The sequence below is a fragment of the Natrix helvetica genome (assembly GCF_964273705.1).
Source record: "Natrix helvetica genome assembly, chromosome: 2".
NCBI classification, from domain to species: Eukaryota; Metazoa; Chordata; class Lepidosauria; order Squamata; family Natricidae; genus Natrix; species Natrix helvetica.
In genome coordinates, this window is record NC_138552.1 from 84,223,617 (window position 1) to 84,248,101 (window position 24,485).

The 24,485-nt window shown below is 39.9% G+C and overlaps 1 protein-coding gene across 2 annotated transcripts in view; it reads right to left on the reverse strand.

Annotated features, from left to right (window-relative positions):
• SLC24A2 (solute carrier family 24 member 2) overlaps positions 1-24,485 on the reverse strand; it is an 84,970-nt gene that overhangs the window by 30,804 nt on the left and 29,681 nt on the right. For both annotated transcript variants that reach the window (XM_081945939.1, XM_081945938.1), the window contains exons 3-4: positions 18,112-18,220; positions 2,809-2,859 (exon numbers count right to left, since the gene is read on the reverse strand). In XM_081945939.1, coding sequence (XP_081802065.1) covers positions 2,809-2,859; positions 18,112-18,220 — 160 coding nt within the window. The remainder of the gene's footprint in view (positions 1-2,808; positions 2,860-18,111; positions 18,221-24,485) is intronic.

The following is a 24,485-nucleotide window of genomic DNA, read 5'->3' on the forward strand; positions in this document are numbered from 1 at the left end:
TTTGAAAATATCAGCCTTTAAATAAAGGTAACACAAATATTACCCTTCAAGAAAAGAAAGGCTATTTAAATAGTTATTTCAAAGAAAAATGCTGAAGACAGAAATAGGTAGTCTGGTCATTCCTTTCATTTAACGTATAAATGGAAAAGTCAAACCTAAAATAATAGCATCAAATTCTCAAATAACATACATTTGCATTTGAATAAAAAATCAGTAGTGAAAAATGCAGAAAGCAAAAATGTAAATTTTCTCTCCTGGAACTTGAACAATCTCATTATGCGGTTTGCTGTATAATGGTGCAATACTGCAGGTACTGCTCCTGCCATCACTAGAGCTGATGTATAGATTGTTGCTGAGTGATAGCGGCAGACTGTCATTACACTTATACTTCCAAAAATGATATGATATGACGTGTAATTCCATGTTAACCTTTCAGACATATTAGAGGACTAGGAAAACTAGGAAAATACAAAATCAGATGGAGTTTATATGAGATTAATAAATTTATCCCTTGAAGAATTTGTCAGGAAATCAAATATCTTTGCTTCATTAATCTGGTTCAGTCATTGTTTGTTCAAATAGCTATCAGTCCCGTTAACATTAGAATACCATAACTATCAAGCAAAATTTTGTTTAAAAAGTAAAATGTTGACTGAAATATTTAATCTTAGATTCGTCAAATACAAGTGTTCTTTTAAAAAAATGGAGTAAAAAAGCAAAAGTTACCCTATGGTAAGATGGGCATAATATTTATAAAGAAATAAATAAATAAGAGAGCAGACTACCATTTTTTCAATTATTCATAGGCTTAATTTAAGCAATGTACCTTAATTTTTTTTCCCTTAAAGTACTTCACATAAAATAATTGTGATCATTTTAAAAGAAGATATATTGTCAAGGAGAAATACATTCTAAAAACAACAACAACACAGAGACATTTGAAGCAAACTGTAAGAATGCCAAAAATAGCAACATACATGTAGTGTCATCACGATGCAAATATGAATGATGCAAATATGCAAGCTTGTGTGAAGAAGTTGGAATGTGTATTTTGCTCCCTATTGCCCCTCCAGAAAAGCAATAGTTAAATAGAAATATTTCAGAAATGATGCTACATTTCAAAGAAGAAACTATTCTGTAGCACTGCCACTCTCATTTCCTGTTTTAAACCTATGTAGCACTAAAGCACATTTCATTATATGAGACAAGGAATACTTCTTTAGTTAAACGACTATGGATTCATTAAAAAAAAGAATTGAATTCCACACTGCATTCACCAAGAAACATTTGTTAAACACACACTTATCTGGTTCATAGAGGAAAGATTTACATGATTCGAAAATAAATCAGAATTCTAACAAGGTCAGGGCAGTTTGAGCAGCTGAGACAAAAATGATAGGGACAGTAAAGGGAAACTGGAAGGTGGGGAAAAAAATAAATATTTTTCTCCCTTTCTCTCCTGCTCAGATTCTTTTGTATATCTGCAGTCTTCGTTGTATTTCCTTAAAATTGTAAGAAAAACATATCCAGGTGGGGTAGACAGGAGAACAGCAACACTCATCTCTCTTCAATACCTTTTATATATCAGAGAAATATGATATTGTTTTGCAAGCACACTGAAAATGTCAGAGGCTCCTGGATAAGCAGTGATGCTGCATAAACACCATCAAAGCCGAATGGTCCTTCAACAAAGAAATGTAGCAGAATTAAAAATGGAGTCACCTAGGTTTTAAAAGCTGCTTCTCCCCTTCTGCTGCCTGTGAATTACAAAAGGGCTGGGCTTAGGAAAACAAAGTACTAAATTAAATCAATCTGATGCTGCTCAGTTTCTCTCTATTTCACATGATTTCGCAAAACTGTTGTCCTAAAGTACAGATGTGTTAAGGCAATAACATACGCAACTCAGAGGTTGTCCTTTCATTCAATGAAGACTTTCTGAATAACAAATGACAGTTCAGCATCTAATACTCATGCAGTCTAAGAATATATAAAGATAAAATAAAGGAAAAATACTCTTCTTGAAGTTCAAATTGAGCTTGATTTTCAGTACAGAAAGAACTGAGAGTATTTCTGGTGTACTTTTTGTCACTTAGTCCTGTAAACTGTTAAATTGATGTTTGTTTAAATACAGTAACACAATTCTACAGTAAGACTTGAACCAATTTCTATGTCTGCAATACCTAGCATTAGTGAGAATCAGTGCTTTTCATTTTCTAAAATCTCGGTGATGACCTTTATACACTAATTCTTCTGATGTTCAATTCTTATGCTTCTACTATAGAAAGCTAAAAAATGCAGCAGATCAACCTATTCATGCTCTCCTAAATACATGAAATTTAATAGCATTTTCTGATATGTAGAAGGTATATAATTAATTTATAGGAAATTTGGCAAAAACACTAATATTTACAAATATCTATTTGTGGAACTAAAAAGATCAATTTCTAAGTTTTTAATATAAAGAACAATAACCATGATGAACAATTTCCCTAAATGTTAATAAAAGTAAATAAGCTCATTTGAGGAATGCAGGGTTAAAAATATGTACAGTTATTTCTTATCTATTGAACATTTATCAATATTATATGTGCTCTTAATATGTTGATCATATACGCTGCATGAAAATAAAATTTAAAATGCAAGTTAGTAAAAAATATTAAAGGGTTAAAATGTTAAAATGGTAACACATCACATTATGACACTGATGTCATGCAGAGAGGAACTGAAAAGAAAAAAAATAACCATGATAGTTTTTTTTAATAAAAATAAATTAAAAGGCTGACACAAAAAATCTAAAATATTTCTTACCTTCTTCAGTCATTGTGTCATAATATTTTAGCTTTCCATATGATCCAAGCTCTACAACATTATAGTAAAAGACAACAGAGATAAGGTAATTGACATGCTTTCATACATTCTTAATCATTTCCTAGCAGTAACTTTTCTATAGAGTAGATTTCAAGTTGCTGAAATCCAAAATTAATTGTTTTTCCATAATTAAAAAAAATAAAAATTCAATACTATTCTATAATAAGCATGTTGTGCAAAGTGCTTTAAACACAACTGAACATGCAAGCAGAATAATCTTTCTTCCTTAGTCCTACAATCTGCAATTTGTATTTTCTTATTATATCGCTAAGTATAATGAAAAAGTGTTAGATTTTGTCTCTGTAAGATGGTCCAGTCTCTTCAAGATAATTTAGATGTAAATGTAGATGAGTGAAATTGTGTATTATTTAAAAGTTTCTGGACCAAATATCTGTCTTTTCAGAGATATGAGAAGCCACAAAATAGCATTCATGTTACTGAATTAATGTATAAATAGTAATAGCACTGAGACTTATATACCGCTTTATAGTGCTTTACAGCCCTCTCTCAACGGTTTACAGAGTCAGCATATTGCTCCCCAAAATAATCTGGGTCCTCATTTTACCAACTTTGGAAGGATGGAAGGCTGAGTCAACGTTGAGACAGTAAGAATCAAACTTCTGACAGCCAGCTTGCAGTACTGCATTCTAACCACTGCGCCACCATGGTTCATATAAATATATATTCTCGGATTATTAAACAGCTTTGCATATTTCTATAATTAACATTACTTTAGGTAAAATCTTCAACTGTGCACTTATGAAACTTGTATTCATTAGAACTTCATTTAAGAAATGAAAATGTAAACAATTCTCTACTTTTTTGCAATATCAGAAGAACATTTTTTTTCTTTAACCAAACTATATGATTTTGTTTGATAATGGTAAACAATTAGTTTTAATGGTTTTTTTAAACTGTAATGATTTATGACAGAATGATTGAAGATCAATTAAGACATTAAATAACCAGAAAAAAGGGATAAACAGAATAAGATAAATAAAATAAGGATTTACGTAAAATACATGTAATTAATATAATATCATTAACTCATATACTACATTTTATTACATAACATAATTCTTATAAAGACTGTCTAAACTACTGGCATCAGACGAGTCAAGTAAATGACCTTTTCACTTTTCCCAAATGAACTGTCAGCTCAATTATAAAAGAAAGAAATGTTGATTAGGGCACTAAGAAACAGGAGGAGACTCCCATTGTTTGTTCCCCTCATCAGATCTCTTAAAGAAGGATGTTCTGGGTCCCTTCTATTAAACAATGCCAGCTTGTTGAACCGTGAAGTTGTGTCCTCTCACTGCCAGTGCCTGCCCTATGGAACAGCATCCCCTCAAAAATTTGTCTGGCTGTAAACCTTTTAGCCTTTTAAAGACACTGAAGACCAAGCTGTTTTCCCCATGCACTGGAATCAAGTGGAAAGATGAGTTCTCCTGTTTTAGAAATGTTTTCCCCCCCTCCCTCTGAGCAATGTAATTGCTTATCCTTGGATCTTGGGGGAATATATGTTGCGAGTTTCTGTGCGAGTTTATGTTACGAGTTTCTGTAAGACATACAGTGTTACATGAGTGGGATGTGTGGCTATATGAAACATTCATAAAAAGTTAAATACATAAAAATAAAGTAAGGCCTCTGGAAGATAAGACCTAGAAAAAAAATAACACATCAATAATAACTTAATTTAGGAACATAGCTTTCTCCAACTCAATGAGCTATTGTCTATATAGTGCTACTCTCATTATCCTCATCATGCATCATCATACATGTTCAATTCATTTAAGGATAAATACTCAATAAATTCTTCCACTGAATTGATCAGTGTATATTGTAATTTTCAGAAGTGCATATAATAGGGTTGTAACCCTGCCCTTCTTTAGGTTGGCCTCTGCTGCCTTCAGTACCATAATAAATAACTTGAGCTTCAATGAAAGACTGTACATCTGATTCCCAATATTAAAAAGCCTATGAAGAAATTTCCTTTTCTAATCACCTATGATTTTCTGCAATAATAATTTGGTATCAATAGCAGATTCATTTACTTATTCATCCTCACTCTCAATAATTCTGTTTACTTCTGTTTCTTCTGATTATTTTTAAAAGACCATAGTAACCATAGGCAGAATTTCATAATCAAAATTACATTTTAAAGAATTACCTTGATTTCTGAGGCATTGCTTTAGATTACATATTCATAAAGTGTATAAAATTGAATGCTAGTTTTATAATTCAGCTGTTATACCATTTGATCCATGTGTTATTAAACTATATTCAGTGCTTGTAACTATTTCTCAATTGTAAATATGCCCATTTCTGCATGTGTATATTCTAGGCGCACCTGAAGGAAATATACTTTCCTTTTCTTTTCTAACTAGCTTCAAACTGAGCACTCTTTCTGCTTTCTTGCTTTACTTTTTGGCTGTCTCCTGGCTCACTATGGCTATGAAGGGACTTCTTCCTCACTTTATGTGTTCAATATTGAGAATCCTTGAGGGAAGTCTTTTCCTCTTATCTCTTTCTACATACTGTATTTTATTCCTTGTGTCTTTTTAATCCCCTGCACTAGAGCCTTTAGATAGGAAGAGGGAATAGAGATGTCAGACAATGTGGTCTGATCTGCTTTTGACAGGCCAACAACTACTTGATAGATGAAGTTTCATTTGTGCTTCTGCTTGTCTGGTGACAAGGGACTATAGATGAATTTATTAAAGAGGTAGATTGGCTCCACTGGACAGCTGTCCCTCCCTATCCTAATAGCAATAGCAAAAGCACTTCACAGTGTTTTTCAGCTTCTCTAAGTGGTTTACAGGGTCAGCATATTGCCAATCTGGGTTTTCATTTTACCGACCTTGGAAGGATGGAAGGCTGAGTCAACCTTGAGTTGGTGAGACTCGAAGTGCCAAACTGCAGTCAGCAGATGTACTGCATTCTAATCACTGCGCTACCACAGCTCTTAAGCTAAAAGATGTCCTACATTTGAGCAGGCTCACTCTTTCTTCTTCATTTTCTGTATTGCTTCAAGTGATATATTTTCTTTTCTCACTAAAATGACTGAATCAGTTAACCCACAAAGTAAAATTCTGTCCTAACTTCTTAACAACTAATCTTAGTATTAATTAGACGCTAGCCAAAAGGGGTGCCATTAAAATAATGCATGAATGCAAATAAATGAATAGATTTGAATTGTTGGTCAAGTTTTTATTAGAATCTATGACTCACCTCAAAAATATTATGTTGGGGTACATTATTATAATGTAGTAAGATATTTGTTAGGGACATCAGCACAGTATTTAAAGCAGAGATGGAATTCAAAACATCTCCTGCAAAATGCATTACAATATCTGTTCTCATTTCTTACTCAGTTGAAACGACAGCAACCTGAGATAAAGATGCAATCTTAATTCTAGAAAGATAGCTTGGTTTAAATTCTTATCTAGGATGTTTAAAAAAACCTGGTGAATGAGGAAAATATCAAATTTAGGATGGCTAAAAATAAATGTCTGTGAAACAGAATGCAATTATTAAAATAAGTACTATAAACTAAACATTTTCAGGAAGATAAAAGCTACATGGAAAGACTAAAATACATATAATAAACCAAAAGTATATAAAACACAATAATTGAAATCCAAGATGATTCTATAAAAAAAGGATTATATGCCCAAAACATTTAAGAGAAAGTATATTAGATAACTAGCATCATTTTGTAAACATTTTATCCCATTAATAGTAGGGACATGAATAAAATTCTAAAATAGAATTCATATTAACAAACAAAAAAGATTGGAGAATTAAGCATTAAAGCAATATGAACATTGCTTTTTCAGTACATTATCGGTACTGCTAATGAGTCTAATGATGTAGAACCCATGCTATTAATTTAAGACTGAAATCATTATACTATCATGAAGTAATCTATATATTTCATTTAAAATTCTGATACCACAGATAAATATATATCTCTCAAACTGTGCAAAAACAGTTACTGGATTGGATTGAAATCTGCTAGCTCCCCTGTGAATAGAAAATGCCAGAATTCCTAGAGAGACAGTTCATTAGACAATGTGATTAGGATGATGTTACCACCAATTCCTTCTTCCCATTTTGGTACCCAACATCAACTCTCCCTTTACAGCATCTGTCACGGCTATTGTGTGAAGGAAGAAATTGGTAAAAATGTCACATCACTCTATCAAACATCATTCAGCAATGTCCATGATTCATCCCATTGTAATCACACTCTTATGTAAGCAGAATAGAGCAAGTAGATTTGTATCTTGATAAATATTTGTAATGCACAAATAAAACACATTCAACCTTTTGCTCAGTGGAGTATTGCTATACTACACTATTCACAATATAGGTTTCAAACATAAATGTAGGAGATGACCAGGTGGACCCCAAAGGTGGGGTCAAATGTGTCATAAGTTTGGAATACCTATGCAGCTACAAGAGGACCAAAGTCAAGCCCTCTGTGAATTCCATTTACTCTTATCTAGCGCCAATTTGCCTTGACCGTTAGTAGATCACATTATTGTGTATAGGTTGCATGTAATAAACTTTTAGTGCTTTGAATTCAACTCCTGTTCTCTGCTTACTTGTGCCCAACAATAAAGTTTCATTCAAATTACTTTATAATGGTAATGGCAAGTACATAGTAATTAACAGAAACTTTGGTGTTGCAACTTAAAACAGATACTTTTCTGATATGCTCCATAGCGAATTATGAACCATTAAAAAGCAACTTCACAGAATGTTGTGTTTTTTAAAAAATCTTAGAATGTTCAATATATCTTTCCTTAAAGTAAGGGTTTTTACTAAATATCATTCCACATTCATGGCATTCAGTATTAGTTCTTCATACATCAAAAATTAATTAACCACTATGATTTTCAAAGGTAGATGAAATGAGAGAGGAAAGGAAACAGACTAATCAGAAAAATAAAAATGGTTCACATTATGAAATGTAAAACAAGATGTTACTTTCCTAGAATTACTTTCTTAGCGTAGAAAGGTGTGAGCAACTTATAGAATAGAATGCAGATAGAATGTGGTGTTGGTCAAAATATAATTTATTAATATGTTATAGGATATTGTAATAAAAATGACAATACATTGCTGTGCAAATGAAAATGTGCGCTAATATTGTGTAAAACCAATGAATTTAATCCAAACCACAATAAATGCAGCAGCCACAGAATAATCTCCCATGAGGATAAATGAACACTGATTTACTTCATCCTTTCTCTCTAATTAATCCAGCGGTTCTCAAATAGTGGGGCGCGCCCCCCAGGGGGGGCGCGAGGCTCCATAAAGGGGGGCGCGAAGGCTCCCTTTCCATCTGGGTGCAAACGAGGGGGCCGCGGCCGCCGGTGCACAAAGAAGTCTTTGTGGCCTCGCTCGCGTCTCCTCTGAGCTAACTGGCGGCGAAGGCGGCAACGGCGGGTCCCATCGGCTCCTCTTCCTCGCAGGCTCCTCTTCCCCGCCCCTCCGCCTCTGCCCTGCTGGCCGAGCAAACAAGCCTCTCGGGGACCGCTTTGGCCACGCCCGGTGGCCGAGCCGCCCCAGCGCACGCCCTGCCTGCTTGCCTGCCTGCCTCCGCCCCGGAGGAGCGCTCGCTTCAGAGCTCGCAAATACAAACCCAGGAATCGCTCCGTCCGGAACATCGCGGCTGCCGCATTGGGATTTCCCTTGCCCCCCACACCCAAACCGGGAAGCTTTGTGGGCTGCGGGGAAGCTGGGCCAAGGAGGGATTGGAGAGGAGGCCATTAGGAAAGGCCAACCTCTTTGCTAGGGCTGGCAAGAAATGGGAAATAAATATTTTTATAATGTTTTTGTTGGAATAGGGTAGGGTGGGGGAAGGAGACAGGAAGGTAAGAGAAAGGGACCTTTGAGGTCTTCTAGTCCAGCCCCCTGCTGGAACATAATACATCTAGTGCTCCTTGTTCAGCTTATTTTCCCTACAACAACCCTGTGAGGTGAGTCGGGTTGAGAGGGAAAATCACCCAGCTGGCTTCCATGCCTCAGCCACTGGACCAGCAAAGTGGATGTTCCACCTCCATCTCAGCTCTGCCAAGAATCTACTACAAGCAGCCTATGAGCTCCAATAAGGTGGTAGTATTTCCAGGGATATTGTAATAATCCTTCTTCAGCTCTCCATCCTTTTGATGGGTTGGCCTTCCTTTCTTCTGCGTAGCTTTCAAGCCCTAAAACCATATTTTCTCTTTGTAGTCCATTATCCACTTCGCAAAATATGGGAGTTTGTTGGCTGGACATCATCGCAAGGGGTAACCATCCTTATTGGGATCCATCATGGATTGACAAGGATACAGTGTTATGCAGAGGTGTACTTATAACAATTTTATAGCAAATGATACTATTTACAGTCGCGCGGGGGGCGCGAAATGTTTTCTTCTTCCTAGGGGGGGGGCATGACAGAAAATAATTGAGAACCACTGAATTAATCAAAGAATTAGAACTCTGCTGCTGACATGACTTGGCAAAAAAAGTATGTCAGACAAAATGAAAACATGTTCTCCTTTTGTCTTCCTCTAAAAGATATAAAAGATCCTTCTTTTATATAGCATAATGGGAGATGACTTTATTATTTCCACTTTAAGCAAAAGAGAATTTGAAATCATTGGAAAGCTAACACTAAATCCCAGTTTATATTCTGCATACTCCTGATTTAATTGATTATATATATAAATGTTTATATATATGTTCTCCTAGGCGCTGCTTGGAGTTTCCAAGCACGGGTTAACTTCAGCTTGCTGCCCAAGGACTGAGTTTAAAGTTCGTGTAGCCAAGCCTCTTGCTTCCCTGAGAGGCTCAGTTTTAAAAAACTCAGTCGCCCTACAGGACGCTTTTTGGGGAGCTCCAGTCCTTGAGCAGCAAGTTGGACTCTCCTAGCTAGCGTAGTGTAGCCTTACAATTTATTATTTTTTGTATTAGTTAGCATTAGATCCTTACGTTGTTGTTTTTTGTTTTCTGTTTCTTCTGTACTCGTTGTCTAAACACGTGGAGCAGGCTGCCTGGAGTGTGGCTGGCTCCCTCGCCCTCGGCGATTCAGTTGCACCGGGGGGGCTTGCTTAGCGGCTGCTAGCGAGCCTCTGGGGACAGGTAGGCAGTTAGGGTCCCCTAAAAGGAGTGTTAGGCTTCTCTAACATCCCCGGGTGTAGCCCTAGGCGCGTGGTGGCCATTTTGAAAATCACGGTGGCCATTTTGGATTGTAAAATGCCGCGTTTTTTTACTCTGAGGCCTGTCCTTGCCACGCAGCCTGTCTCCTGATGCAGATTGCCGCTGGAGAGCAATTTAATCATCAGGCCTAGCCCGGGTCTCCTGGCAGGCCTCCCCTCCTATTTCTCCTTCATTTCATTAGGCGGCTGCAGGGATTTTGAGTCACTGCCAGGCCATTCCTTGCTTACTGTGATAGCGCGGATCTGCGGGCGCCCTGATTATCGCATCGAGCGCCATTCCCAGAAGTTGCCAATGTCTGAAGGCTTTTTTACACCGCCTCGGCCTACAATTGCCACTGCCAACCATCACAGCCACATCTCTCCTTGCACCTTTCATCATGGCCAGCACTGTGGCAGCTGAAGTGGATCCTCAAGCTGGCCCTACCATCAGTAAGCACAGCAGGCCCAATCCTGCTGCCAAGGGTGAGGGGGCTGGGTGCCCAGCGAAGGGAAAACATCCCAAACGAAGAAAGTTTCCAAGGCAGCTGAAAAATTGGACCAGAGACGTCAAAAGGCCCTGGAAAAACAATTCCAAAAGGCCCAATCAGCTCAGCAGCAGCCCCATCTCCTCCCAGGGATGAGGGGGGCAGGCTCTTCCCTTCCCACTCCCCAGCGGGAGGGTTCCCCTTCTCTGGCAGCTGAGGAGGATTTTGGTTTTTCGCCAAATCCATCTAGGGCATCCCTGGGGTCACCCTTCCACTCTCTGGCGGTGGACTCCATCAATGATATGGACTCCTGCTTGGGGGAGGACTCTCTGGCACCCTCTGAGGCCGGATTAGATCTGCCTTGGGCTCAGGAACCCCAATTGTCAAGGGAGATGCAGGATGTGGTCACACGTGCGATCTCCCAGGGCATCTCGGATGGCATTCTGCAATTGGCCTCAAAGTTGCCCCTTTCCATTGGCAACCCTAGCAAGGTTCCCGCCGCTAACCCGGCAGAGGTCATACTGTCCAGGCCCCACCGGCTAGGGAGGCCTCCCTGACCCCTACTGGAGTCAGTGAGGTATCTCAAGGAGAGGGGGTGGAACAGGATGTTCCGGATCTCTCAGAGGACGAAAATCCCACACCTGACACGCTTGCCTTCTCAGGCCTGTTTAAACCCTCCATGTTCAGGGCTATCCTTACCAAGGCTCGGGCCTCTGCCACCCAAATGGGCCTTCCGCTGCCAGCAGATATGCCCTCTTCTGATCAGGGTGCTAAGGAGACCATCGGCCCTCAGAATCCGGGCGCAGGGTTGTTTAAGGAAGCCTCCCCAGCTCCACAGCTGTTTCTAGACATTATACAACACCAATGGGCCCAGCCGGATTCCATGGCTAACCCCAGTGGAATAGATAAAAAACTTTACACCATGGAGAGTCCCCTAGAGAAGCTGTTGAAGCTTCTTCAGGTGGATGATCCCATCGTCTCTCTCACTTCTAACTCTGCACTTCCAGCTAACCTGCTGGAAGGCTTAAAAGCAGAGGACAAGAGGGTGGAGAAAGCCTCCCATAAAACCCACCTGGCCACTGCATGGGCCAAGAGGGCTTCTTCCTCTTCTTCATATTTTAGCAGAGCAGCGTTATTCTGGCTCCGCAAGCTGTTGGCCAACCTGCCAGCTGGGGACGCCAGGGCGAGGCAGGATGTCAATAAGATCATAGTGGCAGTCGAGTACTCAGCCGACGCCTCGCTTAATGCCACTAAATTCTCTTCTAGAGCTCTTGCCTCTAATGTAACCTCGCGCCACCTGTTGTGGCTCCGCCACTGGCAGGCGGACATGAAAGTGAAGTGGAAGCTCGCTTCTGCTCCCTTCAAAGGGGGAAAGCGGTTCGGGGAGGCCTTGGATTCACTCCTCATTGAATCCAAGGACAAACACAAGATCTTGCCTGTGGTCACCAAGAAGCCAGACCGCAAGGGTCAGCCTTTTTGTAGACAGTCTTTTCGGAGCACAGAGCCGTCCGCTTCTTCTGGGGGATTCAGTAGACCCTACTCCCAACCCCAGGACCGTCCCCAGGACAGGCCCTCATATAGGGACAAGAATAGGCAACAGGGCAACCGTAGATCCTTCCATGGGGGGTACTCCAACCGCCCCTTTCAGAAATCAAAGTGACCGTCAATGCTCCCCTCCCATAGGCAATTGCCTCCATCTCTACGCTGCCCAATGGGAGAAGACCATGACGGACACCTGGATTCTGAACACGGTCTGCCACGAATTGACCCTGGAATTCCTCTCGTTCCCTCCAAGGACATTCGTCCATTGTCCCACACCCAGGTCGGCCCTCAAACTTCAACTCATGAAGGCGGAGATAGATCATTTGCTGGCGATAGCGGCTATAGAAAGGGTTCCCCGGGGCCAGGAAGGCAGGGGGTTCTACTCCATCCTTTTTCTAGTCCCCAAATCATCAGGGTGAGTAAGGACAATACTGGACCTCAAGAAACTCAACATCCATCTGGCGTGCAAGCGCTTCAAGATGCAGTCACTGCAAACCATTCTGGGCTGTATCAGGCAGGGCGATCTTCTGACCTCCATAGATCTGAAGGAGGCGTACCTGCATGTTCCCATCCATCCAGCGCATCGCACGTTCCTGAGGTTCCAGTTTGCAAACCAGCACTTCCAATACCGAGCCGTCCCCTTTGGCCTCTCGTTGGCCCCGAGAACCTTCACCAAACTTCTGGCCGCCATCACCGAGCATCTTCGATCTCTCTCAGTAAGACTGGAATGCTACCTGGATGACATCATCATCCATTTGTCATCCAGGAGGCAGGAACGGAAGGATCTCGAGGTCACCATCCAAGTCCTTCAACGCCATGGGTTCTCAGTCAATCTAGACAAGAGCCACCTGAGCCAGACCTGCAGAATCCAACACCTCGGCACGGTGATCGACTCCAGGGACTGCAGAATTTTTCTCACACAGGAGAGAGTGGACAGTATCAGATTCCTCATGAGGACCATCCAAGCGATGGGGTCAGTGTCCATCGTCTCTCTTTCCCAGTTGCTGGGGAAACTGGTGTCATTCATCTCGGTGGTACCGTGGGCATGACTGCATACACGCAAACTCCAGTGGTTCCTACTGCCAGCAACTCCAGGAGGGTGGTGCACCTGCCCCCAAAGGTACTACGCTCTCTCAGATGGTGGCATTCGGACACCCTTCAGAAGGGTTGCTACTTCAGGGAGCTGGAGCGCCTAGTCATAACAACAGACGCCAGCCTATTCGGTTGGGGTGCTCATCTCCAGACTCAGGTTGTCCAGGGCAGGTGGTCGCAGGCGGAGCTCACCTACAACATAAAATGGCTGGAGCTCCGGGCCGCCAGACTAGCTCTACGTCACTTCCATCATCAAGTTGAGGGCCACGATGTGCTAATTCTTACCGACAACATCGCCACAAAGGCTTACATCAACCATTAGGGTGGCACTCGATCTCTGGCCCTGATGACAGAAGGGGAAGCTCTGGGCCGTTGGGTGGAGAGTCACCTAACCTTGCTACGGGCAGACTACATTTTGGGGGAGGACAATGTGACTGCAGACTGGCTGAGTAGAACCACCATCCAGAACTTGGAGTGGCGCCTCCATCCTGCATTGTTCCGCCAGCTATCACAGAGGTTCGGCTCACCAAAGGTCGATCTCTTCGCCACCCCGGCCAACATGCACCTCCCCCGATTCTTCACCAGGTTCCATTGCCCTGGATCGGAGGGACGGATGCCCTTCGGTCTCGCTGGCCTCCTGGCCTATTGTACGTGTTTCTGCCTCTCCCATTAATTCCACTGGTGAGCAGGAAAATCCTGACAGAGAGGGCATAAGCACTGTTTGTGGCTCCACACTGGCCAAGGAAGTCCTGGTTCACCGACCTTGTCAGCTTGTCAGTGACTCAGCACTGGCGCATACCTCAGGAGGAGATCTCCCTCAAGGGCCCATTCAACATCCGGAACCCCAGTGGCTGCAACTGGCCGTTTGGCACTTGAGGGGGACCTCCTGAGACTCAGCATGTTCTCTGACAAGGTCATCTGCACCATCCAGGTGTCCCTCCACTGTCAGGATCTACGAGGCAACTTGGTCCACCTTCTCACACTGGTGTCAGTCTCATTGCATCATCGCCTCTTCTGAGACCGTGCCACAAATCCTGGACTTCTTACAGGAGGGCTTGGTGGGTGGGGCTTGTTTGTTGACTAGGGCTGGTTTCCAGATGTCTGGTAGGTGGGAGGCCCCTTTCCAGCATCTTAAAGCTGGAACCAGGTTAATCTCCAAAACTGAACACTTCAACAAGAGAATAATTATGGAAGCTATCGAAATAGAGAAACACCCCCACAACATGAATAAATGTGACAATACCTCCCACCTACCAGACATCTGGAAACCAGCCCTAGTCAACAAACAAGCCCTACCCCCACCCAGGCTGTTACAACATAAAACAACACACAGCTACTACCAATCAGCACCAATCTACCAATCATGATACAGCCACACAGCCAATCAATCCACTTACTGAAACAAAGCCAGCACTCCACACACACACACCAAGATTTATAGAAAGACGGCAGCTCCGACCACGCTTTAAGCCCAAAGCACCAGCTTGAGGATGGCGAGTGACACCTCACCGAAACGTTGCCAAGACAATCTCAATCTTAGAAAAACTGGGGTAAAATGCTCTATCTATCATCTATCTATCTATCATCTATCTATCTATCATCTATCTATCTATCTATCTATCTATCTATCTATCATCTATCTATCTATCTATCTATCTATCTATCATCTATCTATCTAATAGTTAATGTATCATGTGTATAAATAATGTTAAAAATTGACAATCTTGTGGGGCTGCATTATTAGTTTTCCGCATGCGGCCCCTGAGCTGAACATTGAAGATTCTGGCTCTAAATGATAAAAATGAATGAATAAAAGATAAGGCAAGTAACTTTTCAAAAGATATCTTAAATTACTTTACTTTTAGGAAGTAGATTTAAATTAGTGACTCCATAACTCATTTTTCATATGGCTCAACTAGAACTTTAAAGGCAATATCTGATGCATAGTTAGGAAAAGCAGCTCCTTTTGCAGAAAAAAGTTATTTTTCCCACTTTTGCCCTCCCTCCTAATTAGTTTTATCATTTTTAAAATCTTTTGTTAATGGCAAAATAAACAAAGAATGAAGTAGCAATGAAATACTAATTTTTTATTAATGAGAGCTATCAATTACAAATTGATGCAGAATATTTTTGAGTCTCATTCTCAAGAAGTGTATATCACTAGCATTATTAGATCAATTGATCTAATCAATTAAATCAATTAACTGTAACTGCATCCTAAAAAAGGATTTTTTTGAAAGTATAATAAATCAATATGCATCTAGAATACTATAAAGATCGTATGTAACAAACTGCTGGTTGTACCTGGGTGGTATTTTATTTAATGTAACTACTACATAGGCAGAAGTTAGATTGGAAGAGCGACTTAAACGTAATTCGTAAAGCTCCTTTCAAGACATAATATTTTTATTCCACGGGAATTTTATCACCTGTTTCTTCAAACTGATAACACAGCCTTACCAAGCTCTCTTAGTGCATGGAATTTACCCAGAGACTATGCTTAATGTACATACAAAGATTACGCGCAATATGGCCTTGAAAATAATACAATCCATGTTAATAAATGATTTTGGGAGGAGGGTGGTTTTAAGAAAGAAGAAATTTTTTACTAATACTCATGATATTATCACTCTAGAACAGGGGTATCAAACTCGCATCCCGCAGGTTGAATACATCACGCACTGGCCATGCCAATGCCCAGTTTAGCAAAGGGGGGAAAAGTCATGATACATCACATGATGACACCGTTACAATGTGGGTTTGACACTTCTGCTCTAGAACCTCTTCTTCTAAATATATATTGCATATAGCAAATTTAACAGTGTCTGATAATGCGTGAATTTTAAGTCTTGATAAAAAATTTGTGTGCAAGTGGCAAAAACCAAACCTAAATCTAGAAGATTTGCTGGTCCGGGTGTTTCAAGAACAGATTTTATATAAAAAATTAGGGAACATGTTGTGGCCCAGCAGGAGCCGTTGCAGCTGCCACCAGACTCCGAGAGTGAGGGTCCCTATGTGTCGGCTCAGGAGGATGTGGAGGACCCTGGACAGGATTCCGACTCTGAGCAGAGATCAGAGAGTCTGGTCGGCCACCAGGAGGCGCCTGAGGCATGGCGCAGCGGTGAGAGCCAGAGGAGGAGGGCTCCTGATGTCATGCCTTGGAGCAGTGGGGAGGAGTCACGAGACAGTGAATCAGAGATCAGCAGGGAGTTCTTGGACGCCCGTTATCGCCGTGCCCATAGGTGCAAGGACCGTGGGCGCAATTATCGGCAGTAAGGGCTCTCAGCTGCTGATTAGTAGACTCCTCTTCAGGCTATAAAAGAGTGGACTGAGCATACGCCCTTTGCAGCAGTCAACAAAGAACTCCTGCAAGAAGTTTTGGTCTGGAAAACGTAGCAAGCTGGATAGCTGCTTTCATGTCTTGTCTTTGTGAGCTTTGTCGTGGTGGTTTACCGCCACGGAACTTTCTGTCTGTCTGTGAAATAAACCCTATTAATTCGTATTGTTCCGGAGTGTGTTCTGTGTGGGCGAAGGAGGTAGGGGGGTCAGAACAGAACATATATCTATTTAGTTTTGTTTAATTTAAGTTAGTATGTTGCCCTCTTTTGCTTTTTCTTTTATTTTCCTTTCTATGCAGGCTTTCTTTCTTTCCTTTCCAAAAAAGCATTTAAAAAGTGCTTTTGAAGGAACACCAAACTTAGATTAAGTAACTAGCTATTGATTAAGACCTCTCAAATAAAACTATTAGACTTTACAATAATTTTCTGGAAGTTCCATCTAAATGTATTGTTATAGCATAGGAATTGAAGTACGTTTCCTTCAATCCTGAATAGGATTTGCACCTCACATGGGGTCTGCTGGGACTCTCTGTATAAGTAGGGCATAGTATCATCCCCTCCGTGTGATTGTAGGATCCCACATCAAACTGTAGATCACACTGTGACCGGTTGTGCTTCAAGGGTTAAATGGCTCTAGACATTGGTATTTTAACAGATCGTTTTAACATTTATATTTTGTTGCATCCTACTAATCAATCTAGTTGAAATGTTAAATTATATTGCTAGTACATGTATGATATGCCATATGCTAAATAAATAAATAATAACATTTTCTTCAAGGTTGTCCTATTCAAAAAAACCGCATGCATTCTGATCTTAGTATGTGGTTTACCATAGATACAGTATGCACTACTATGCTTCAAAAAGGAAAAAAAAGAACATACCAGTGGCAATTATAAACCTTGTAGGTTATTTAAGATGGTAAATATGATCTAATCATTTTTATTTCCATTTTAAATTTTTTAAAAGCTACAATTCAGATTCAAGGCAGCCTAATAAGCATGGCGAAAGCCACTTTTCATCAAAGTTCATTTTAGAACAATGAAATAAGTGCAATGGTTATAAAGTACACTCCAACCATTTTAAAAACTACTTGCAAACCGATAACTGCAGAAGAATGGAAAATTAGCACCTTTTTATGTTGCATTAATCTGAATTATGTAAAATGAAATTGAAGGGTCTCTATTTGAGAAAATCTTAAAAGAGACATATTCAGGCCTTGCAAATACAAGCATACTTTCCGAAACACATTGAAATACTGAAAACAAAAATCATAATAGAACATGCACATATATGCAAATATATGCACCAAGCTATGACCATATTATTTATTAATTTAATTTAATTTAAAGTAAGGTAGAGTAGGTCGAAAAATAATCTCAGTAAGTCTTCTATCTTAAAGCAGGCATTTAGAAATATTCAGTCATAACAGGATTTTACATGTACACAACCTTTACTAAGATAATCAGATAGACATATTTAAGAGCTGTGCCCATAGACAATAATAGAGAAGTATGTTGCTTATGAAAATAGTTTTAGTAAACATTGACTTCAGAGTGAGTAAACAACATAAAATCAGTAATAATAAAGTGATACCTTCAGCCAGTGGATCAAGTGTGTGAATCATAAGTTGGAAAATGCTGTTCCTCATTAGACTATTGTGCAGAGATGCAGAACTTCCACCTCTTTGGAGGCATGGTTTAATCTAAAAAAAGAGGGGGAAAAAGATTTCTGAGCATAGAATATGGGGGAAATGCTGCTAAATATGTTTTAAATGACAGAAAGAGAGAAGAGACATTTCTTTCCAGCTTACACTGCAGTAGAATCTGTTTCTATACCTCATTTGCAACCTTGATTGGAAAAATAGGATTTCCTTTTCATGAAGTCAATTAAAAATTGAGACAGGTAATGAACAAAAATATCACTGTACTAAAATGACTTTATCTCATCTAATAAATGTGAGAAATGCTAGTTAAAGGCTGTGATGTACTTCATCATTGATATAATACCCACAGAGGTAGTGTAAATGCAATAGCTATTTGTATCATAATTATATTTCTATAATTATGTCTCTAGGAATTAAAATCCATTCTGGGATCTATTTTTTTTCCATTCACTTATTCAAACCATTTTTCAGAGACTGCTTGGGCAAGTCCCTACAGTTTTCTTTCTTATAGGTTTTCAGAAGTGGTTTGCCATTGCCTCAGGCTTTCATCTCACACACACACACAAACATGGAACCTCTAAAGATTTCCCGTTTTACATCAAGGCTGAAGGAGGGTTAATGGGGGCTTGCCTGCAGAGTTTGCTTTGAAATAGGAATGAGCAGGGAAAAAAACATCCAAAGCAAATCCAGAGTCCCAAAAATCAGATCAGGATTGTCCAAGTTCAAGTTTTCCCTCACAAACATCAAATGCCAGAGGTCAGCCATTGTTTCCAACAAAAAGAGCACAGTCAGAACTACTTTTAAATAAAACTGCAGCCAATTGCCTCTAATAAATACACCCTTGCTTGGCAAGGAACCTTATAGACCTTCTCTGCTCTGCACTTATCTATTCATCATTGATTGGGGATGCAAGGAGGCTGTATGTCACCTTCATTTGATTTCTCCAGCTGCTCAGGTGGCGCCTGTGTTTGATCAGCCTCCTGTGATTCCTGGTCTTGTGTCTCCCAAGGCTGACATTCCACAGGCTCAGCTGGAGCAACTTCTTCGGGGTCAGAATATGAGTTCTAAGCCTGGGCTCCTAGGGCTGAGGAAAATGACTAGCCCAAGGTCACCCAGCTGGCTTTGTGGCTAAGGCAGGATTAGAACTCATAGTCACCCAGTTTCTATCCCAGAGATGTCAAACTCTTGTCATGGCATCACGTGATGTATCATGACTTTTCTGCCCCTTTGCTAATGCATCCGGGCCGCGGGTTTGATACCCCTGTTCTAGCCTGATGCAGCAGAAAATGAGTGCATTTGCACAAGGTCTTTATTTTTTTTTCCTGATTTTGCCAATTTGAAATATATATCCCCATCTCATTTTCTATGGGCCAAGGTTCTCTGGATGTCAAATTTGTCTCCCTTAGTTGTTTTGCTTTCAAAACATTATCTGCATCATATGTAAAAGAATTTGAAGCAAATTAGGTTTCCTGAGTTCCAGACTTTAAGGAGCCAGGATTAAATAGTATAACTATCAAGCCACAATTCACTTAAAAGAAAATACAATTCAGCAGAATAACAGCCAAAGAGTCGTTTCTTTAGCCAACTAAAATTGGTGGGAAATTTGCTGGTTTTGTCTCAGAACTGAAGACGGATTAATAATAGGTTTATCTTCTGTGAAAAGAAAATATTGCTAAATATTTTTGATCAGGGTTTTTTTCATCAACGTATTTTGAATTCAGAAATTCTATTTTCCTGTCATATCTATGTCCAATTCCCACTTCTGTAATACTTATTATATATTTGTAATTAATATAAATTATTTTTTATAATTTCATGTTTTAAAACAGGAATATGGGAAAGAGACAAAAAGGAGACAGAAGAGAAAATGATAAAAAAGGAAAAAGGAAGAAAAAGATATAATAGTATTGGAAGAAATATCTAGGTCCAGTTCCAAGCTGGGAGAAAGGCACTGGAGATAAAATGGAAGCTGGAGACTGATTGGAAAGAAAGGTTCCCTTTATTGTTGAAGCAGAACCACCAACCACATGTGGTTCTCTGACAAAATGGAGTTGAGAGTGGGTGGCTTTGTATACCTCCTTTGGGCTTTGTATTTGAGCTTCCTGTTCCTGTGCAAGAACCTTTAATATTCTATTGGCTGTTGTCAGATTCCTGTGGGGTCATAGCTGGCTCTATAGGCAAAAGGAGAAATGCAAATCCTAGATGCTTGTCTGAGCTAATTCTCTCAACCCTTTTGGCTTGCCTAATTGCTTATTTGGAGTTTCCTGTCTGACCCAGTCTTTCTGAATGGATTACCAAATCTGCATTTCTAAAAGCGGGCCCCTCAGTTTCTGCTTGAGGGCAGGGAGACTGGTTCTGATTTCTGCCTCCCTTAAGATTTTCCCCACTTCTCCTTTAGGGGAAATATTTTGTCCTGCCTTTTGTAATATTTCCCAAAATATTTCATTCTTCTGAGGTGGTGGTGGTGAGCTTCTCACAATAGGGAAACACAGGAGTGAACAGAAATATAAAAGATAGTTAGGTTGTATGTAGTCTAATATTTTCCAAGAATATGAGGCTACCTGGTTTGTTCTGCAAACATCCAAATGACCACAAGATGGGAGCAAAGAGCTGAAATTGTTTGCTTGATTTTGGGAAGGGGGGGGGGGAATGTCTTGTACAAGGATAAATGTATCAAATGGTTTCCAAGCCAAAACAGGGCTAGAAATCATATTAAATCTGGTGTGAAGAATCAATTTTATTGAATAAATAATATTCTGATTCAATGTATTGCCTCAAAAGGAGGCAATTATTAGACAATTATTGATGTATTTGAGATCCACAAAGAATTAAGAGAAACTAGACAAAACTGCTTTCTTCAAATCAGCTAGGACTTCTTCCTAATATGCAGAAACAATTTACACACACACATACACAATTTTATTATTTTTTTTTAAAAAAAAGATTAAAAACCAACAGGAACAAATGTATAGTAAGAAAAATAAGAAGACAAAAGGAAACCAAGAAGCTAAAATTGCAAAAGCAAAGAAAGAAAAAAAGATACAAAGAAGTTTCCAATCTTCTTTACAGCAGCTATAAATATAGGTAGAAATTTACTACTTGCTCAATGGTTACAAATAACTCCCTTCTTTCTATTATTTATCCTATCTTATCATCAAAACAAAAAATGCCATATAAATGTAGCTATGTCTTTTTGTCACTGTTTAAATTGTACATCTGTTGACAAAACAGGTATTATTTGAAACAAAAATATTATCTTTGGTTAAACTTTTGTTTTACCACAGAAATTCTCCCCAATAGTTGCAAGTTTAATTTTTCCCTTCTTAATATTGATTTCAGTCCATGTCGCATCATATTCATTTTTGAATCACATACAATCTATATCTATTATAGTAATAGCCAAGAACTTTACTTGATCTTGTAATTTTATATTTTTGTTAATATTTTTGTTGTCTGATCTTGAAATCTGCTAATGTACTTCGCTTATTATCATCCACAAATGCTATTATGTTTGTTTTTTAACCTTTACACCCATAATTTTCTAAACTTGTCTTATGTTTCTATTCAATATCAAGAACCAAAACAAACAAAAGTAGGGACAGTGGATATCCTTGTTTTGTCCCCTTGTGAATCTACTAAGGTTTTGTTAGTTCTTCATTAACAATTATTTGTGCTTTCTGAAAAACATAAATCAACCTTACCCATTTAATAAAATTATCTCCAAGATTCATATGTTCCAGAACTCTAAAAAAAACCAACCGCGATTCAAATTGTCAAAGCTTTTTTCTACATCCAAGAATATAAATGCAGCTTGTTTTTCATTATGTTGCTCCAAGTATTCCAGAATATTCAAAACATTTCTTTTATTCTCAGAATTTTTTTTAAATAAAAAACTTGCTTCGAACTTATTGAATAAAATCCTGTAAAATTATTTTCAAACTTTTGTCCAAAATCATAGAAAACAGTTTTCTATCATTATTCAATAAAGACTAAAGGTAGTTTCTTATTTAAATCAAATCTTGTCCCTCTTTGGGTATTAGTTATATTAGCCTTTTTCAAACTATCAGGTATCTTTTCATACTGCAAAATAACATTCGTCATTTGCTATAATGCTCATCTTCAGAGATAATTCAAATTAAGGTTTTAAAGTGGCAATTGGGAGTTGGAAACAAAGAAGAACTACCCAAAACAAACTTTTCAAATAAATTAGACAAGTGTTTGGTATACAAGTTGTAAAAAGAAAAAGAAAAGAAAGTGATATTAATCTTAATAGAAGGAAATACTGTAATAACAGATAATGTCTATATGTGAAAAGTGTTTCATCAATAGTATACTACTTTATAAAAAGGTCAAGAAGTTCACACAACTGACCTCTAAAGGAGATGAGAGACTGTCTTCTTTGCAGTTTTCTGCTTGAAATAGCAAAATTTATTTCTAATCAGCAAGTGATCTGCAATACTTTAGAGGACAAATGTTCTTTCATTTCAGTGTTCCCAAATAGGAGCATTTCTTCGGAAACTCAGCTGGTTATTGACACTTATATGTAAAAAGTTCTACCTTCAACACAGGATTTTTCAAAAGGCTGAGCACTATGAGGACAAGGATTAGTAATCATCTTAATGTATAATAATTTTGTGAGGTCTTTAGTGCTCTCTGAGCTTGTTTATTTGCTTGCAGACATTTCATTATTCAACCAAGTAACTATTAGACTTCTCGGCAGCTTTCGATACCATTGACCATGGTATCCTACTACGACGATTCGGGGGGGTTGGGAGTGGGGGGCACTGTTTTGCGGTGGTTCTCCTCCTACCTGTCGGATCGATCGCAGTTCGTGTTGACTGGAAGGCAGAGATCGACCCCGAGGCGCCTCACCTGTGGGGTGCCCCAGGGGTCGGTTCTCTCACCCCTCCTGTTCAACATATACATTAAACCACTCAGCGAGATCATCCGTGGTTTTGGGGTATGGTATCATCAATACGCTGATGATACCCAACTTTTCATCTCTACCCCAAACCACTCAAACGATGCCCTCGACGTGATCTTCCGATGCCTGGAGACTGTACGGATCTGGATGGGGATGAACAGGCTCAAGCTCAATCCCTCCAAGACTGAGTGGCTGTGGTTCCCGTCATCCCGATTTGTGCATCTTGTACCATCTTTGATGATAGGGGGAGAAATTTTAGCCCCCTCAGAGAGGGCCCGCAATCTGGGAGTCCTCCTGGATACGCGACTTAGTTTAGAAGAACACCTGATGGCCGTGACCAGGGGGGCCTTTTACCAGGTTCGTCTGGTACACCAGTTGCGCCCCTTCCTGGATCGGGATGCCCTATGCACAGTCACTCACGCCCTCGTCTTTTTTCGCCTGGACTACTGTAACGCTCTCTACATGGGGCTGCCCTTGAAGAGCGCCCGGAGGCTTCAGCTGGTCCAGAATGCGTCGGTGCAGGTTGTCATGGTGCTCCCATGTTACACCCCTTTTAGGCGGACTGCACTGGTTGCCGGTTGTTTTCCGGGTGTGATTCAAGGTGTTAATTATGATCTTTAAAGCGCTCCATGGCTTGGGCCCAGGGTACTTGCGAGACCACCTACTGCCACCTGTAGCCTCCCACCGTCCAGTACAATCCCACAGGGTTGGCCTCCTTAGGGTGCCGTCGGCCAGGCAGTGTTGGCTGGCGACCCCCAGGGGGAGAGCCTTCCCTTTGGAATGAGCTGCCCCCGGAGCTTTGCATAATTCCCGACCTCCGGTCCTTCCAGCGCGCCCTAAAAAGTTGGCTTTTCCAGCAAGCCGGCCTGGCCTGAATAAAATAAATTATTAATTTTAATTGTTAATTTTAATTTAATTTCTAAATCTTATTCTAAATGTCTATTGGGTTTTTGGATATTCTATTTAATCTTTCTTTTAACTTTTATAATATGTGTTTTTATGTTGTACGCCGCCCTGAGTCCTTTGGGAGAAGGGCGGCATATAAGTCCAATAAACCTAAACCTAAGTATAATGACCTGTAATGCAGCACAATTGGGTTGGTGGTAGGAGAATTGCTATTGTTAAAAACAAAGTTGGAAGGGATCTTGGAGGTCCTCTAGTCCAACCCCCTGCTCAAGCAGGAGATCCTATACCATTTCAGACAAGTGGCTGTCTGGTCTCTTCTTAAAAGCCTCCAGTGATGGAGCACCCACAACTTCTGAAGGAGAGCTGTTCCACTGATTAATTGTTCTCACTGTTAGGAAGTTTCTCTTTAATTCCAGGTTGCTTCTCTCCTTGGTTAGTTTCCATCCATTGTTTCTTTTCCTGCCCATCAGTGTC